Below are 15,760 nucleotides of genomic sequence, written 5' to 3'. Positions count from 1 at the left end.
TCCCTGTGGTTCAGCCACAGACAGCGTTCCCAAACCACTCCCTTCCCCGATGCCACGCACATCACAAGGAATGCCCCATCCACCTGCAGACCTGCTGGTTCACACAGAGCCATGGCAGCAACTCAGCCCCGAAGAGGCAGCAGGCAGATGCCGCTGGCTGCCAGACAAGTCATTCATTTATGGATTGTGCAGCTTCGTCACTGCCGAGGCCACAACCAGACGGGGCAACAAGCTGAGCAGGTCAACTTGGTACAAAACTGCTGCTCAGGCTGTGCTAGAGACAGAAGTGAAGGTGCCCAGCCAGCCCCAGCCTGCCCTCACAAGTGCTGGGAAAGAGAGATGATACACAAGGACTTTTCTCCCCATTTCTTTTTGTCATTCTTCCAAAGACCCGGGTGAGATAAATCTTGATGCAATCTTAATGGTAACCACAGAAAGTCAGCATGTCAACTTTAACAAATGCTTTTCCATCCTTCAAATAGAGGCAAAGCACACTGCTGAAGTCCCTCCTGGCTTCATCAATGCTTTTGGACACACGAGAGATGGATGCGCACTAAGTCCATCTTTATGTCTGCTGCACATTTAATCACTGCTGCAAAGCTACTGTGAGTATCCACACTGAAACAGATTTCTAATTTAACAGTAACAGAGCTGGCACCTGCCAGGGGTGTCAGCCTCTGCCTCCAACACACAGCAGCATCTTCCCCTCTCCTGGGCACTGGAGTCAGGAGTGCCCGCTCAGATCAGCCAAAAGCAACGCTTGTCCTCCTACCCAGGACTGAACCAGTGGGCACCCAACTCTCCACCTCCCAGTCTGCCTCTGCACAGCACTACAACTCCATACGGCAACACTGGTGACCAGTCACAGTCCTGTCCCACAGCACACCAAAAAACCCTAAACCCTCTGCACTAGCGCCAAGCCGTTTCTTTGATGTCACCACACGTTGCAGTTTCCAACACCACCACCTTGACCTTAACCAGTAACACCGCGCTCACACCAACACACCCGAAAGTAATATTTAAACTTCCAGTAATCATTTCAGCAAAGCAAACTGCAAGTTTTACCAAATATTCTTGCAACGTGCAACAGCAGCTAGTCGGGCAGGGGATGGCACCCCTGCCTGCTCCAGCAGCAACCCACAGCACAAATGCAACATCGCATTTGACTCAACACAAAATTCACACGGGTCAGAGACTGCAACTAACATTTGCACCATGTTCTATAAGTCAGCAGTCTGCAAACTCACGGCCACAGAAAAATACTCTGATGCCACAAAATTATATGAAAGCAAGCAAGGCTATTGTTGATAGGTCTAAATTCACTAGACAAGAGTCTGCACCTGGGAAGTGTTTAGGGGTCCGCAAATTAATAGAGGTTGAAAACTGCTGCTCTAATTCAAAGCAGACTCTCTTACAGACCTTTTCCACCCATTAACTTGGAAATCCTGGCAATGCCTTAACCACCATAAAGGACTTAACTCCCATTTTACTGAGCAAAGACTGCATTGCATGGCACAGATGGCTCTGTGCAGACAGAACAAAACATAGGTCATATTTTTCTGGTATTAAAAATGGCATTAACTTGATTTTTTTTTTTTTTTAAACTCCCAGGACAAGCCCCCCCTGCTAGGATTGAGTTTCTTTCTTCAGGTGTTTCTATTCCCCATGCCTTTCTAAATGCCAGAGCAAATAACTGAAAAAACAATCAAAATTACTATATACAAGAAGCTGTCAGTCACAGGCAAGAAAAACAGAAGTATATTCTAAGCAACTAGACTGAAAGTTGATCATCACCCATAATACTGATTTTTGAGTTAAGAATGTCTTCTTAAGAAATACTGTCTCAATTGTAACTCAGAAAATACCACTTTGGAGGGGGGAGCCTCAAGTAGCTTGTTAATCATACTCAGAGTTGACACCTCTTCAGTGAGCTACAGATTTGTTCCATTAACGTGGGGAAATTAAAAAAAACAAACTAGTAATTGTTACACATCGCACAGTTTAACCCCACTTCTGGGAATGGGGTTCAATGAGGTGCATCAAGAAGCTGCTATACTGCAAGAGGCAATCAACAAATCCATTACTTCAGGGCAACATATTTCTGTTTTGCATGAAGTCAAACACTAGTGCTACAGCATCAAACCGAGCCATTACCATTGATTTTAGCAAGGGCTTAGAAGAAGTTGTAACAGCAGAACTAGAATCTTTGTACCCTCAACAACGTTAAGATTTGTTAGGAAAAAAAAAAGGTTCAAGTTCTGGGAGATGCACTTTTCCAAAATAAATCAGTAGCAAGTAAATACCAAGACAGTTAGCAGAGGTAGCAGGCCTTGAGAGGCAGCATGCATCCTAAAAAAGCACCTGTAAAAGCCGATTTTGTTGCTACTGTTGGCCATTTTTTCCTGTAACAGTAGCAAGCGATGTACTAAGTATGCCACGCTGCATAGAGCGGAACTTCACTGCTGAATAGCCGAGTGAAGTCTACACTCCTCTGGCAACAATCTTCACTAGAGACTTGAAGTATTTATGACTGCAGACAGTATGTTACCAAGGACATCACTTGAACAAAGTCTCTCTTACCCAAGCTTTAAAAATAAGTTTTAAATATAGAAAGCAGAAATGACAGAGAGGTTTCTGCCATTATATTTGGCAAAATCAAGACTGTCCAATCTGCAAGAAAATACCTCTGGTTTTGCTATTTGCACGCAGACATGTTCAGCTTCAGAAAGCTGCACGGCCCCACATGAACTGTGAAGGCATCCATCATTCAAATTTCACACAGCACGACATGTAGCCAGAACATCTGTATTTACTAGGGAAAAGACGTTATTTTCTGTAACGTCACATACACAAACAGATATTTCACACCTAATCAGCAATATGAGATTAGAGAACTAATACAAATGAAACAAGGAAAGTAAGAGCAATCACAGCCAAATGGTAGAATAAATACATCCAGGATCCAATCTCCTGTGCAGGAGAGCTCTTGATCCTACAGACCATTCAAAAAACTGCCATCACTCAAATTGAGCTGCTCCTCACACCTAGGGTATGCTGTCCTGCTGTGGCAGTATCTTAACACCCACCCATTCACACCACCATGAAGAAGAGGTGATGCAGTGCCATCATACCACAAAAGCATCAAAGTCATTACAGACCTCAAAAATTTATGGTCGAGCAGTAACACAGCCCAGGACAGTGCCCTAACCATGGAAATAGCCATTCTTCTGGATGCCCACCACAGCTGAAGTCGTTTCCAGGTAAGTTTAGAGCTATTCAAGACATTAATGCACTTCAGTGGGCTCCATGGATGCCAGCAGACTGCACCGCCAGGCAAGATCCAGCTACATGCTCTTTTCTGAGAAAAAAAATAAGGTCTTCCAAACAGTGTAAATCTTAGTGGCAAAGAGGGGTGTGTGCAAGATGAGACGCACAGGGACAGTAGTACACCGAGAGCCTGTTCTCACCAGGTGCATGCAGAGGGAGACCATGCCCACAGGAAGCACAGACGGCCAAATGGAATTAATCTCTCCACCAGGAAGATGTCAACTGACCAAGGAAATTTATGTTCCCTGCTCAAACAAACCGCTGCCATGCCTATTTTATCTCAGGGATATAACGTTACTAGTAGTTAGTTACACCTCAAATCAACAGACTGTAGTAGGAGATTCTTTCAGAAATGTTTACAGGAGTAGCAAGTATCACGTGGCATTGGTTCCTTTATTTTATTTTTAGCAAAGAGAGAAATGGCACTAGACATGTTAGTTAATAAACAAAGAACCAGAGTAACTCTCGCACGGGGACACAAACACTTTATAAGGAGATTACTCTCCCACAGCTGCAGGTTGCAACAGAACTCTGAAGTGCATCACGGATTAATTCTAGGCTTCAAGAGAGGACTTCACTGCCCTTCAGTACTTTTAACTCATTTCATACGGCGTGGTTCTGGTAAAGCAAAAACCTTCCAGGAGTCCTACACGCATGCCCTACTCATTCCTTACATTCAGCCACTGGAAGCAGCCATTGTTAGCAATGAAAGATCTGGCTCTGGATTTCCCTGTACCTCATTTCCTCACTGCCATTACCCGAACATCACACTCCTACAGCGTGGAGCTGGACAAGGAAATAGCATGAGAAGAATGAAAAGCAACATTGAGCAAGTGCCTCACGCGAGCTCTGCACATCCTGCAGCCTGAAGCCATCAGAGTCCCGTGGAAAAAACAGCTTTGGGAATGCGTAATCCAGGATCGTACACTGCATAACGTACGCGCACCGAGAGTGGCAGACATATTTGAATCCAAGAACTCTCTGCTTCCGAGTGCTCAACTCTGCAAACCAAATGACTAACATACTTTGTGGGTAGCAATTAAAAACCAACAAACTGGCAAAGCAAAAGCCAAGTAATATGGCACCAGAAGTTAGATCAAAAAGCAAAACTTCAGCACAACAGTTCTGTCAGAAACAAGTCCACCTGCTAAAATTCCTCAGCAACCGAGTTCAAGCAAGACTTACGGTGCTCAGACCTTATGCAGCTGCACCCACCCTCCCCAGCACTGGAGCCTGGGCCCAGTTCTCCCTCCAACTCCACATAATGCTGACCAGGACCTCTACAACTTGCAAAGGCCAGGAAAGAGCTGACGTCAAGTGCTCATGTCAAGATGGTAAAGAACAAACAGATAAATTAAAAAACGACTGCCCATTCCAATTTAAATGGCAATAACCTAATACGTGCACAAGGAAGTAAGCCAGCAGCTGCCAGCAGTCACTGTATGGTCACTTCTGGAGCAGAAACAAGACTCAAGAACCACTGCTGTAATTTCCTTCTCTCCAACACAAAATCTGTCAGTAGCTGCTGGGAGCATGGAGAGCTTCAGTCAGCCTTAACCAAGATTAACTTGACACTTAAAATAACTTCACTGCAGAATATGCACATCCCTCTTTACAACTGAATGCTACCTGAGCAACTTCTCCCCTGTCTGGGGCAATGTTTGAGTGCAACGGATGCCAGGGCTATTAACAAATCCCCATGCAAAACAATACCTACCACCACCCCTCCTACCCAGAGGCATTACTTAAATGCTGGACTTTGCATCCCACTAAAGACTAAACCAAATGCTGGCCCTTCTGCTGGAAGCACTCTTGACATTTTGGAAATTGGCCTTTTCAAAGCGAGTTCGCAATGACCTAGTGAAAAATTCAAAACTTGCAAGGGGCAGACATGGAGGTCAGAGATACATGCACGCTTTCCTCTTGGCAAAACAGGAAGTTTGAGCAGCAGTGGGCATACTCAAAGCTGTGAGCTTCAAGAATAAAAGCTCTGAGAAAGTCTCACTGTAAGGTGGAGAAACCCCATCATCAGGCTGGGTAAAGGTGATTATCTGAAAGAGTAGCCCAGCTATGAAAAGCCACCCTAAAAATAGCAGTGGTTGTTTTGGGGTGGTTTTTTGTTTTAAGTTTTAGCAAGCTCTCAAAAAAAGTTGATTTCAGTTACCCAAATACAAATGAGACCAGAATTAAATGCCTACATGAACACATGATCTGAGGAGCAAGCCTGGTTATTTCTAGCTACTATGTCATGTTCAACAATTAAAAGATTTTAACTGTCTCATTGGCACAGAGAAAAATCCGTATCTCTTCCCATCCCACAAGCAGCAGGGCTAAAATGAAGGACCACTCAGACAACCCGCACTTACTTAATAAAGAAAGAATGTAAGACTCAAGGAGAGAAGGATCCCCTCCCTTTACCCCTAATAAATGTTTTTCTTCTTGGTTTTTTTTTTTTTTTCCTGAACACAGCAATGCTTTTAAGTCACCAGAACACTTCAGCAAGTCTAATGTTGTGCTACAGCAGACAGGAAGGCAGTTTTACTGAAAAGTCAACCCCTCATTGCATATTCAAATAACAAGCTCAATCACTAAGACTGTTTTGTCACCGTACAAGCTGCAGTTCTGTGGAGCACATCGTAAAGCCACTGATGGCAGAGGCAAGTGTTGTGAAAGTACCTCTGCTAGCTTCTGTTTACAAAGTGAGACCCTCCCACAACCGCATCACTGAGCACATGTCTGCTGAGCGATTCCTGCTTTGCTCTGCAAAACAAAGCTAAGTATATGCACAAACCTCAGACCAACAGCAGCCTCTTACCCCGAAAGACTAAAGACTGAGTCTCCATAAGGAGATGGATTCTTCCCAAGGAACACTCAGGAGGATCCGCGACCCAGAGCCAGAGCTGAGCCTAACTGTGCCACAAACAATTTAAGCCGCTGTCAGTATCTTCCTGAAATCAGCCCTTCCACGGGCACTCTGTGAGAAGTGCTCCCCCTCCTCCCAGAGCACACAGCAGGAACACTGCAAGTTCCCAAATGAACACAGGTGAAAGCAAGAATTTCTCCCCAAATGCTGCATGCACCAGTAGCATCTGTCCGGCATCAGTGGCTACGCTGAAATTAAAGAGAGCAAGATGGTTTCGGTGTCAGTGCTGTCATAGGAGTTAATTTTCACACCCAGCATCAAGTTATACTTGAAACCCAGAGTATCCTCTAGTAAGGAACCTTAAGTTTACAAAAATGTATTTAAGAAATACACAGAAAAATTACTGAAGAATTGCAGGAAATATACATACATACCTGCAAATAAAAAATCACGCCAAAAACAATCAAAAAATTATATTTGTATTCAAAAACACATTGAACAAAAAAGTTGGATGCATCTAACTCCTTTCAGAACTCTAAAAGTTCCATCTGTTTTGCTTCTTATGAAGCATATCAGAAAACAAACTAAAGGAATTTGTGAGTGCAGAGACAAATTATAAAGAAAAAAAGTCAGCCTGAATAACGGGCAAGGTTTCCTGCCCGTGAAGTCTGTCAGGCCATAACACAGCCCCTCCCTGGCCATCACAGAAGTCTCACAGCTTGGGTACCTCAAGCCAGGCCAGACAAAGAGAGCCGTCTGACAGCGTGAAAGCCGGAGCAGGCAGGAGAGGGGAAAGCCCTCTTCCTGTCCTTGTTATTTCCAGTGTGCCCAAAAAAAAAAGCTTGTAACGGGGAGAAAACTCCACCGCAACTTTTCGGCGATCCGCTGCTCTCGGGCAGAGGAATGGTGCCTCCTACTCCTGAGGGGAGAAAAAGGCGCGGGGGCAGCGCGGCTGGCCGCGCCGGGACACAGGTGCGCGGCAGAGCCCGGTGACAGCCCGTGCTGGCCGGCGAACCCCGGCACGGCAGCCCCGAGCAGCTCCCGGCCGCGGGCCAGAGGCGGCCGCAGCGCGCCCCCGAGGCCGGCAGCCTCCCCCCGCGCCTCGGCAGGGTCCCCTCGGCAAGATGGCTGCCCGCCCTCGAGGGTGCCGGCTGCGAGGGCGCCCGGCCCGGCCCGGCCCCGTCGCGCCGCGCCTCGCCGGCCTCCGCCGCAAAATGGCAGCGGCCGCGGCCCCCCGCCCGGCCCCCCCCCGCCCGCGCCCCGCCGGTGCTTACGAGCTGCAGGGCCGCCGCCGCGGCGGGAGGCTCCGGCTTCTCCCCGAGGCCGCCGTCCGGCACCGTCGTCGGCACCGGCTCGGCCGGCTGCAAGCGGGGCAGCGGCGGGCTGGCGGGGCCCTGCTGCGGCCCGGGATGGCCGCGGCTGCGCTCCCGCGAGCCGGCCTCGGCCACCTCCTCCTCCTCCTCCTCGTCGTCGTCGTCGTCGTCCTCCTCCTCCTCCGGCGTCTCGGTGCCCTCCTCCTCCGCCGCCGCCGCCTCCTCTCCGCCGTCCCGCAGGAGCAGGGGGAAGGCCAGGGCCCCGCGGGGCGCGTCGGCCGCCGGGCCGGGTCCGTCGGCGCCGGCCGCCGGGTCCTGCGCCGCGGGGAGGCGGGGGGGCGGCGAGCCGGGGTCGGGCAGGGCCTCAGCGCCGTCGGCGGCGGCGCCGCCGAGGTACTCGGCGTTGATCATGGAGGCCAGGTCCTGCAGCCGGCGCAGCGGGATGTAGCAGGACGAGGGGTCCTGGCCGTAGACGGGCTTGGCGGCGGCCAGCTGCATGGCGGGCGGCTCGGGGCCGCGGCCCTCGCCGAAGGGGCCGCCCTTGGCCTCGGCGGCCGCCAGCGAGGTGCCGAAGGGGACGAGGCAGCTGCGGCGGCTCACTTCGCAGGCCTGCTCCATGCCGGGCCGCGGGCATCCACCTGCGGGCACAGCACAATGGGGTCAGCCCGGCCGCCGCCGCCGCCGCAAAATGGCAGCCGCGCCCGGGGGCCCGCTCCGCTCCGCCGGCCCCGCGCGGGCCGACGCCGCCGTCGCCGCGCTAGGCCCAGGCCGCGGCCCGCCGCCCGGCCCGGCCCGGCTGGCCTCGGGCCGTCCGCCTCGCCGGGCGCCGCCGCCGCCGCCGTCCCGCGGGGCGCCGCTCACCTGCGGCCGCCGCGGCCGGCTCGCCGCCTGCCCCCGGTGCGGGCCGAGAAGGAGACGCGCCGACCCGGCCCGGCCAGGCCCCGCCAGCGCTCCTCCGCCGCCTCCCTCCTCCCTCCCCCGCATGCGCGCGCCCGCCGCCGCCGCCGCCATCCCGCCGGCGCGCGCCCCGCGCCTGCGCGCGCGCCCCCCGCGCCCGCTCTTGGGGTTCGGCGGCGGCCAATCAGCGCGCGCCCGCGCGGGCCCCCCGCCCCCCCCACCCCCCGGCGGGCGCCCCCCTCCCCCCCCCCGCGCGCCGCCCGCCGGGGGGGGTGGGGGAGGGGAGGGGGCGCTCAGTGCTGCCCCCCCCCGGCGCGCCCCGCGCCAGCGGCCGCCCCGCGGCCCGGCCTGCCCCGCCGCGGCCCCGCTCCCCGCCTGCGACCCGGCTCGCCCGGCCCGGCCCGGCCCGGCCCGGCCCGGCCCCGCGCACATGGCGGCCCGGCCCGCCCGGCCCCGCGGCCTCGGGCCCGCCGCCCCCACCTCCATCTTAGGCGGCGGCGGGGGGCACCGGGAGGCCCCGCCGGGACGGGACGGGGTGGGCTGGGACGGGGCGGCCCGGCCGCGCCTCACCTGCGGGCCCCGGCCGGCCGCCGGCCTCCCCCCCCCTCGTCGGCCGCGGGGCCGGCGGGCAGGCCGCGGGCCTGCGAGCGGCGGCGGAGCGGGCGCCAACAAAATGGAGTCGGCCAGGCCCTGCGCCCCGGCGGGGCACCCGGCGGGCGGCGGCTCCTGCCCGGCGGCGCGGGCCGCCCGCGCCGCCTCGGCCCCGGCCCCGGTCCCGGCCCCGGTCCCAGCGGGCAGCCAGCGGGGCGGGGGTCGCAGGCCGCCGCCCGCCCCCGCCGGGCTCGGGTTACCCCCTGCCATTGTCCGCCGCGCCCCGCAGGCCGGGCCCGGCGCCCCGGCCGCGCTCCCCCGCTGCCCTCACGCGCACCGGCGGGCCGGGCCGTCGCCCTCCGCGGGGCCCGCCGTGCCGTGCCGTGCCGAGCCTCGCCGAGCCTCGCCCGCCGGGGAGCGGCGCCCGGCTGCCCGCGGCCTGGCTGTCCTCGCCGGGCTCCGCAGCTCCCGGACAGCGAGCGCCGCGCTCCCGCCCGCCCTCCCGCCGCCGAGCGGCGCGCAGCCGGCCCCGCGCCCGCCCGCTCCGCCGGGCCGGGCCGCCATCGGCGCCCCGCCGCCCCCCCCCCCTCGGCCGGCCGGCGGCCCCGCGGCGGGCGGCGGCGGCTCCGTCGCTACCTCCAGATGGGGGCCGGGGTCTCCGCCGCCAGCCGCGCGGGTCCGGGCGCCGCGCCACGCCGCCGCCGCACCGGCACGGCTGGGCAGGCACGGGGCGGGGGCGGCCGGGCGGGGGGCAGCGGCTGGGGCAGCGCAGGGATGTGGCACCGGGGCGGTGCTGCCCGGGCCGCGCGGGGGGCAGGGCCCGGCCGCCCCCCGGGGTGCCGGGCGGGGAGCAGGGTGCCGCCGCGGGGCTCGGCTGGGCTCGGCGCGGCGCTGCCCGGGCGGACCCGCTCCCCCCGCCCGCCGCTGCCCTTTGTTTCCCCCCCGGCCCGGCCGTGCGGGAGCCCCCGGCCGTGCTGGCGCCGCGCTCGCCCCCCCCCCCCCCGCGTCGGGCAGGGGCCCCGGAGCAGCCTCTCTGCACACTCAGGCAGGCAGCGCCCACCGCCCGGCCCTCGCTGCCCCGCCGGGGTGCAGCTTCCCCCGCCGACGGCACCGTCCTGGCGCGGCTGCGGGTTGGCACTTCAGCGGGGCGGTGGGATCCGACCTGCGGGCAGCCCCGCGCCCTGCCTCCTCCCTGCCTGCGCACATTGGCAGCTCCGCCAAGGGCGCCCGGCTTCCCCCGCTGCCCTTTTGGCCCTGCCTGGGCGGTCCCTCCTGCCCTGTCTACAGCTGGCGATGGGGCAACCATTCCTCCCCAGCATCTGCCCCAGAGGGACCACACCAAGGTCCCCGACCCACTCTTCCCCCACTGGTGCGCTGCCACCGCGGAGAGACTGCCATGTTCAGTCTCACACCGCTCCAGCACACCCACAGAGGGTGGGGTGACTTGGCAGGAAGCGCCACGGTCGGAGGTTTTGCTCGTGACATGTCTGTACCTCCAAGGTCCCAGCCCGGGGCTCGGCCAGTGGCACCCAACCCGCAGTGGGCTATCTCGCCCAGTGCTGCGATGTGCTGCGGCGACACGTGCAAGCTGGGACCGCGCTGTGCCTGGTGCTGCACGAACTTGGTGCCGAGGCCTAGGGTCTGCGTGGTCCTCCCTGCCCACACAGAGATGGGGCAGCACCTGGTGTGACTGGGGTCCCTCTGTTTCCCCCCAAATGGGGAAACACCTCTGGGACAGTCCATCTCCCTGGGATCACTCCGGCTTGTAGCGGCCACTCCCTGGCACACCCGGGCGGGGGCCCGGCAGCCAACTTTCCTCCTGTCTCTTTGGAGCAACCTGCCACACACGTTTCCGCCACGTTCCCAAAATAAAGCTAATGGTTTATTTATAACCCTCCAGGGGCGGGCAGGGCTCTGTGCAGGGCAGGAGCGCCCCGTGTCTCCCCATAGCCTGGCACCCGAGACCCAGCGAGCGAGGGCTGACCTGGGGAGAGGTTTAGGACTGTCCCCAACCTGGCCCCCGACCGTCGCCAGGTGCCCTCGCCCTGCTGATTTGCCCCCTTACACTGTCTGGGCAGGGAGAGGCAGGGCACGTCCCAGCCTGGGCGCTGGCCCCCTGCCCGGCCTGGTCCCTCCTGGTGCCGCCCGCCGGAGGCTGAGCCCTTTGCTCGTGGGCACGTGGCACGGCACAGCCTCACGGGACACTGGTGGGCAGGGGCTGTACCAGTGGGCAGCGGTGCCCAGGTGGCTCGGGGCACCCCCAGGCGTGTCCCACTGCCCCCCCAGCACATCCCTGCCAGCGGTGCCAGGGAGAAGCCCTCCCCAACGGGCCCCGCGGTGATCCCGCCGGTGGTTACTGGTGTAGGGAGGAGCGGGGCGGGGGCGGCAGGGTGCCCTCAGATGCACTCCCCGTCTGCTGTGTCACCTCTCCCCGCGCCGCGGCCAGCGCCCGCAGGAAGGGCCCTTCCCCGGCCCCTCTCTTCCGGCAGAGAAGCAGGCAAATGGCACCCCAGCCGCCACCGCGCTCCCGCCCGGATGTGCGACAGAGCGGGCAGCACGGGCCGGCCCCGCCGCCACCGCGCAGGGCTTTGTCTGCGGGCTCCAGCGGGGAGCGTGGGCGGCCGGCAGCCTGGCGGGGAGGGCTCCCCGCTGCCGGGCTTCGCCTGTGAGCCCCCCACCCCGGCCCAGCCCGGCTTCCCAGAGCATGCCGGGGCCTCCGGAGCCGGTCGGGCCGGTGGCCGCGGAGCCGCACGGCACTGCGGGCTCCCTCTGGAGGCCCCGGTCCCTGTGCACAGCCCGGCACGGTCCCCCATGGGAGCAGCCCTGTCCCTGCTCCCCGTCGCCCGATGCACGGCCCCTGATGCACAGCCCCGGCTCCCGCCATGGCTGCTCCCGGCTGCCGCAGCGATGCAGAAGGGAGTGCGGCCCCGCGCTGGGGGCTCCCGCTCGCTCTCCCCGAGGGAGATGGGGGGGTCGCGACCGGCTGGCGGGGAGCCCCAGACCCCAACGCAGAGGTGGCTGTGGCCCACGTGAGTCCCGCGGGTCCCACGGGCTCGCTGCCAGCGGCCACCCGGCCGCGGTTGTCCAACCCCCGGCAGACACTTGGGCATTGCCGGGGCGCGGGAGGACGGCGGGGGGCTGTGGGGAGCGCGGCCCCGGGGAGCAGCACCGGGGCCCTGCACAAGGGGCCGGGGAGGGCGACTGGGAGCCGTGGCCGCGGGGCTGGCGCATGGCCGGGAGCGTGGGCGAAAGGGTTAAGGAGCTGCGGCGGGCAGGGGGAGGGCTGGCCCGGCCGCGGGAGAGGAAGGAAGCAGAGGAGGAGAGGAGAGGAGAGGAGAGCATCCTGCCCGGAGGGTTTGCCGGGGGCCCCTTTCCCCCAGGAAGCGGCTTGCGGGGCTTGAAACCGCTGGGGATGGAGCGGCGGACAGCCGGGGCAGCCGGCGGGGCTCAGCCCGGCTCTGCGCCGGCAGCACCGCAGCACGGTGCCCGCAGCTCAGTGCTTGCAGGCAGGCAGGGCTGCTCACGTCTGCCTGTAGAGGCAGCCCTGGGGTTTTCCTCGCTGGCGCGGGGGTCTTCTCCCTGTGCCGGGGTGATCCCAGCCTCCCAGGTCCCCCACTCTGCAGCCCCCCTGCTTTGCTGCTCTCATGGCCCCCCTGAACCTCGGGGAGGGCAGCCCCAAGGACAGGCAGGGCAGGAGCAGCCCCGGGACACACAAGGGCAGTGGGTGGGGGGCAGGACCCCCACCACTAGCTGCTGGGGACAGGAGCCACCACTGCTGAGCTCCTCTGCTCTGTGTGAAAGAGCTGTCGCTGGACAGGGGCCGACTGGAGACCCGTCACCCCAGCAGCCATGTGCAGTGTGGGGATAGTCCCCGAGGGTCCAGGGTGCCCGACTGGGCTCCCCTGGCCCTCAGGCAGACGTGCTGCCCCCCCTCCCCGGCTGGGGGTGCTCAGGGCCCCAGCCCTGGGCAGCAAGGCTGAGCCCTCTCTGGGCTTGGCTCCATCCACCTAAGGCAGAGCCAGGTTCGCCAGGCTCCCGTGCCCATGGGGTGCCCTCTCCGTACGAACGGGATCCACATGAGGACATGGTGCAGCTCCGCAGCCCAAATCCCCTGCCCTGCCCTGCTCCCAGCCCCATGCATCCGCGAGGGTGATGGGGTGGAGAGCGGAGCCAGGATACGTCTCGGTGCCTCAGACCATTTTTCCCAACCGAGTTTGTCACCCCTCCAACACAGTCCCAGGACTCGCCTGCCGCGAACGCCACTGTCACGGGCCGAAAAGGCGTGGGTGTGAAGCGGGGGAGCTGCCCGTCCTGTCCCGTTTCTGCACGCCCTGTGCAGAGCTGGCCAGGAGATGGGGCTCGCAGCTCGGCTTCCCCCGTCGCCCGCCCGCCCGCCGCCGGCCGTGGCCGGGCGAGCGCAGAGCGCTGCGCGCTGCAGAGGGGGCCGCAGCGGGGCAGCCCCCGCCCGCCCTCGCTGGGACCCCCAGCTCGGCCTCCCTGGCTGGAGCACAGGGCCCACAGCCAGTGCTGGGGCGGGCGGCTCAGCTCTGCCCGGTGCAGGAGAGAGCCCGGGTGTGCATGAAGGGGTGTGCGTGGGTGTGCGTGTGTGAATGGAGATGTAGGGGGCAAGGGGGTGGTGTACATGTGCATGGGGATGGGTGTGCGTGGGAGGGGTGTGCGTGTGGGGGTGTACGTGTGTGCACGGGGGTTGTGCGTGGGATGTAGTGTGTGTGCACGGCTGGGAGGGTGGATGCATGCGTGGGGTGGGGGAGTGAGTTTCTGTGCGTGGAGGGTGTGTGCTTGAGGTTTGTGTGCAGGGGGCTTGTGCATGGATGGGGGGGTGTGCAGACATGGGGAGGGGGGGGTGTGCCTACATCTGTGCGTGTGCAGTGTCCAGGGTTGCAGGAACTGCCGGTGTTTGGATCCCTCCGCGGGAGAGGACAGGCCCCTGCCTCAGCCTGTGCCTGGGAAGCAGCACAGGGTGCCCTCACATGTGGGTGCCCGTGGGCCCCCTTTCCCTGCCCGCTGGCCAGTGGGGGCCCTTCCCTCCCCTTCACTGCCTGGGCACCGGTGGTGCACATGGGGCACAGGCATGGGACAAGGAGACGGGGCGCAGGGTGTAGGACGTGGGGTATGGCAGGCAGGAGCAGGCAGAGGGGCAGTGCCAGGTGCGGGAGGCAGGAGCCTGGTGCCTTTCAGCCCCCCCAGCCTCATCCCTCCCTGCCCGGGGGCAGAGGCTTTCTGCATCTCACAAAAGCCAGATTCTCCCCGAGATAAAATCCGGTTGTCTTTGTTTTGGGGAGAAAAGACAACAGCAGCTCCAGGCCCCACAACAGAGTCGTTAAGCGAAGGCGGCTCCAGGCGAGGGGCTGGGAGCCACATCCCGGGAGCTGGAATGAGGAACCAGCCGGTGTCCTGCCCCTGGGGCGCTGTGTGTCCCCCAGGACTCAGCATCCCCCCCAGGACCATATCCATATCCATATCCATATCCATATCCATATCCATAAGGACTCAGCATCCCCCCAAAGACTATAGCATCTCCCCCAGGACTCAGCATCCCCACCTCAAACGAGAGCCATCTCCCCTAGGGCTCAGCATCCCCCCAGGACTCAGAGTTCCCCCAGGATCACAGCATTCCCCTAGGACCACAGCATCCCCCAGGACCACAGCATCTCCCCGAGGATCACAGCATCCCCTCAGGACTCAGCACCCCCCCAGGAACACAGCATCCCACCCAGGACTAGCAGTGCAGGGAGGTGGCTGGGAAGCTCCTCAGCCCCACTGACACCCCACGTCCTGCGGGGACCCACAGACACATCCCATCAATGTGCAGGGGGAACACGCACACGCAGCCCCCGAGCAGGCAGGTTCTGGCCGGGCAGCGGGTACCGGTCCTCGGGGCCAGGGCAGGCAGGGTGCCTGCAGGCACGGCTGGGTAAGGGAGCGATGCCAGGGCCTGGAGGCTGGGGGGCAGGCGGGGGGGGGTGTGTGGTGTGTGGGAACGCTGCCTCAGGAAACCAGCGGGATTTACTGGGCTACACACTAAATCCCCCTCACAAAAGGGGCCTGTTTGTGGGGACAGGATGCCGGTGGCTCAGCCACACTTGTTTGGCCAGCAGAGCCTGGCGGATTAAGGACAATTGGTTCAGCCCTGACAGAAAATACCAGGAATGTTAAACAATAAACGCCTCCAGTTGTCGTGGGGCTGCGGGATGCCCCAGGCTGCCTCCTTGCCCAGCCACGGCCCCGGCTGCCCTGTGCCCGGGCTGTGGCTCAGCCCACCGGCACCGGCTCCTGCAGCTCTGGGGGATGCATGGGTGCCTAGGGATGGGGTGAGGACCAGCCCCTCTGTGCTGGGGCAGGCAGGTGGGTACAATGCTGGGCACTGCTAGGACCCCGACAGCATTGCTGGGCTGGGCTGGGCTGGTTTGGGAGGTGGGGACAAGGCACTGCCTGCACCCACAGTGCACTCACTAAGCAAGCAGGGGCGAAGCGAGGCCGTGGCAGGGGATGGCAGGTCCTCGTTGACCATGTGCCCTTGTGTCCCCGCACCTGGTGTTAAGGATTAACAAACCCACCTCCACCTCACCCTTTGAAATTGTCCATGGCCTTGTTTTCCAGTGAAAGGACAGCACCCAAACAAGCAAGAGCCATGCAAACCACGCAGGACACAAGGCACTGCCTGACCCCGTGCTGCCCCCCAGCACAGAGACCCCAGCCTGGAGCGAGGTGGGGACAAGCCAGGCACAGCCCGGGGCTCAACCCCCTC

At 60.8% G+C, this 15,760-nt stretch overlaps 1 protein-coding gene across 3 annotated transcripts in view; it reads right to left on the bottom strand.

Annotated features, from left to right (window-relative positions):
* The window catches only part of NSD1 (nuclear receptor binding SET domain protein 1), a 66,107-nt gene extending 57,621 nt beyond the window's left edge, over positions 1–8,486 (bottom strand). For all 3 annotated transcript variants that reach the window (XM_075509640.1, XM_075509642.1, XM_075509643.1), the window contains exons 1-2: positions 8,365–8,486; positions 7,465–8,141 (exon numbers count right to left, since the gene is read on the bottom strand). In XM_075509640.1, coding sequence (XP_075365755.1) covers positions 7,465–8,121 — 657 coding nt within the window. In that variant the 5' untranslated portion in view covers positions 8,122–8,141; positions 8,365–8,486. The remainder of the gene's footprint in view (positions 1–7,464; positions 8,142–8,364) is intronic.
* Between the last annotated feature and the right edge of the window lie 7,274 nt (positions 8,487–15,760).

The sequence above is a fragment of the Mycteria americana genome, chromosome 8 (genome assembly GCF_035582795.1).
Source record: "Mycteria americana isolate JAX WOST 10 ecotype Jacksonville Zoo and Gardens chromosome 8, USCA_MyAme_1.0, whole genome shotgun sequence".
NCBI classification, from domain to species: domain Eukaryota; kingdom Metazoa; phylum Chordata; class Aves; order Ciconiiformes; family Ciconiidae; genus Mycteria; species Mycteria americana.
This window is presented reverse-complemented; position numbering and strand designations above follow the sequence as displayed.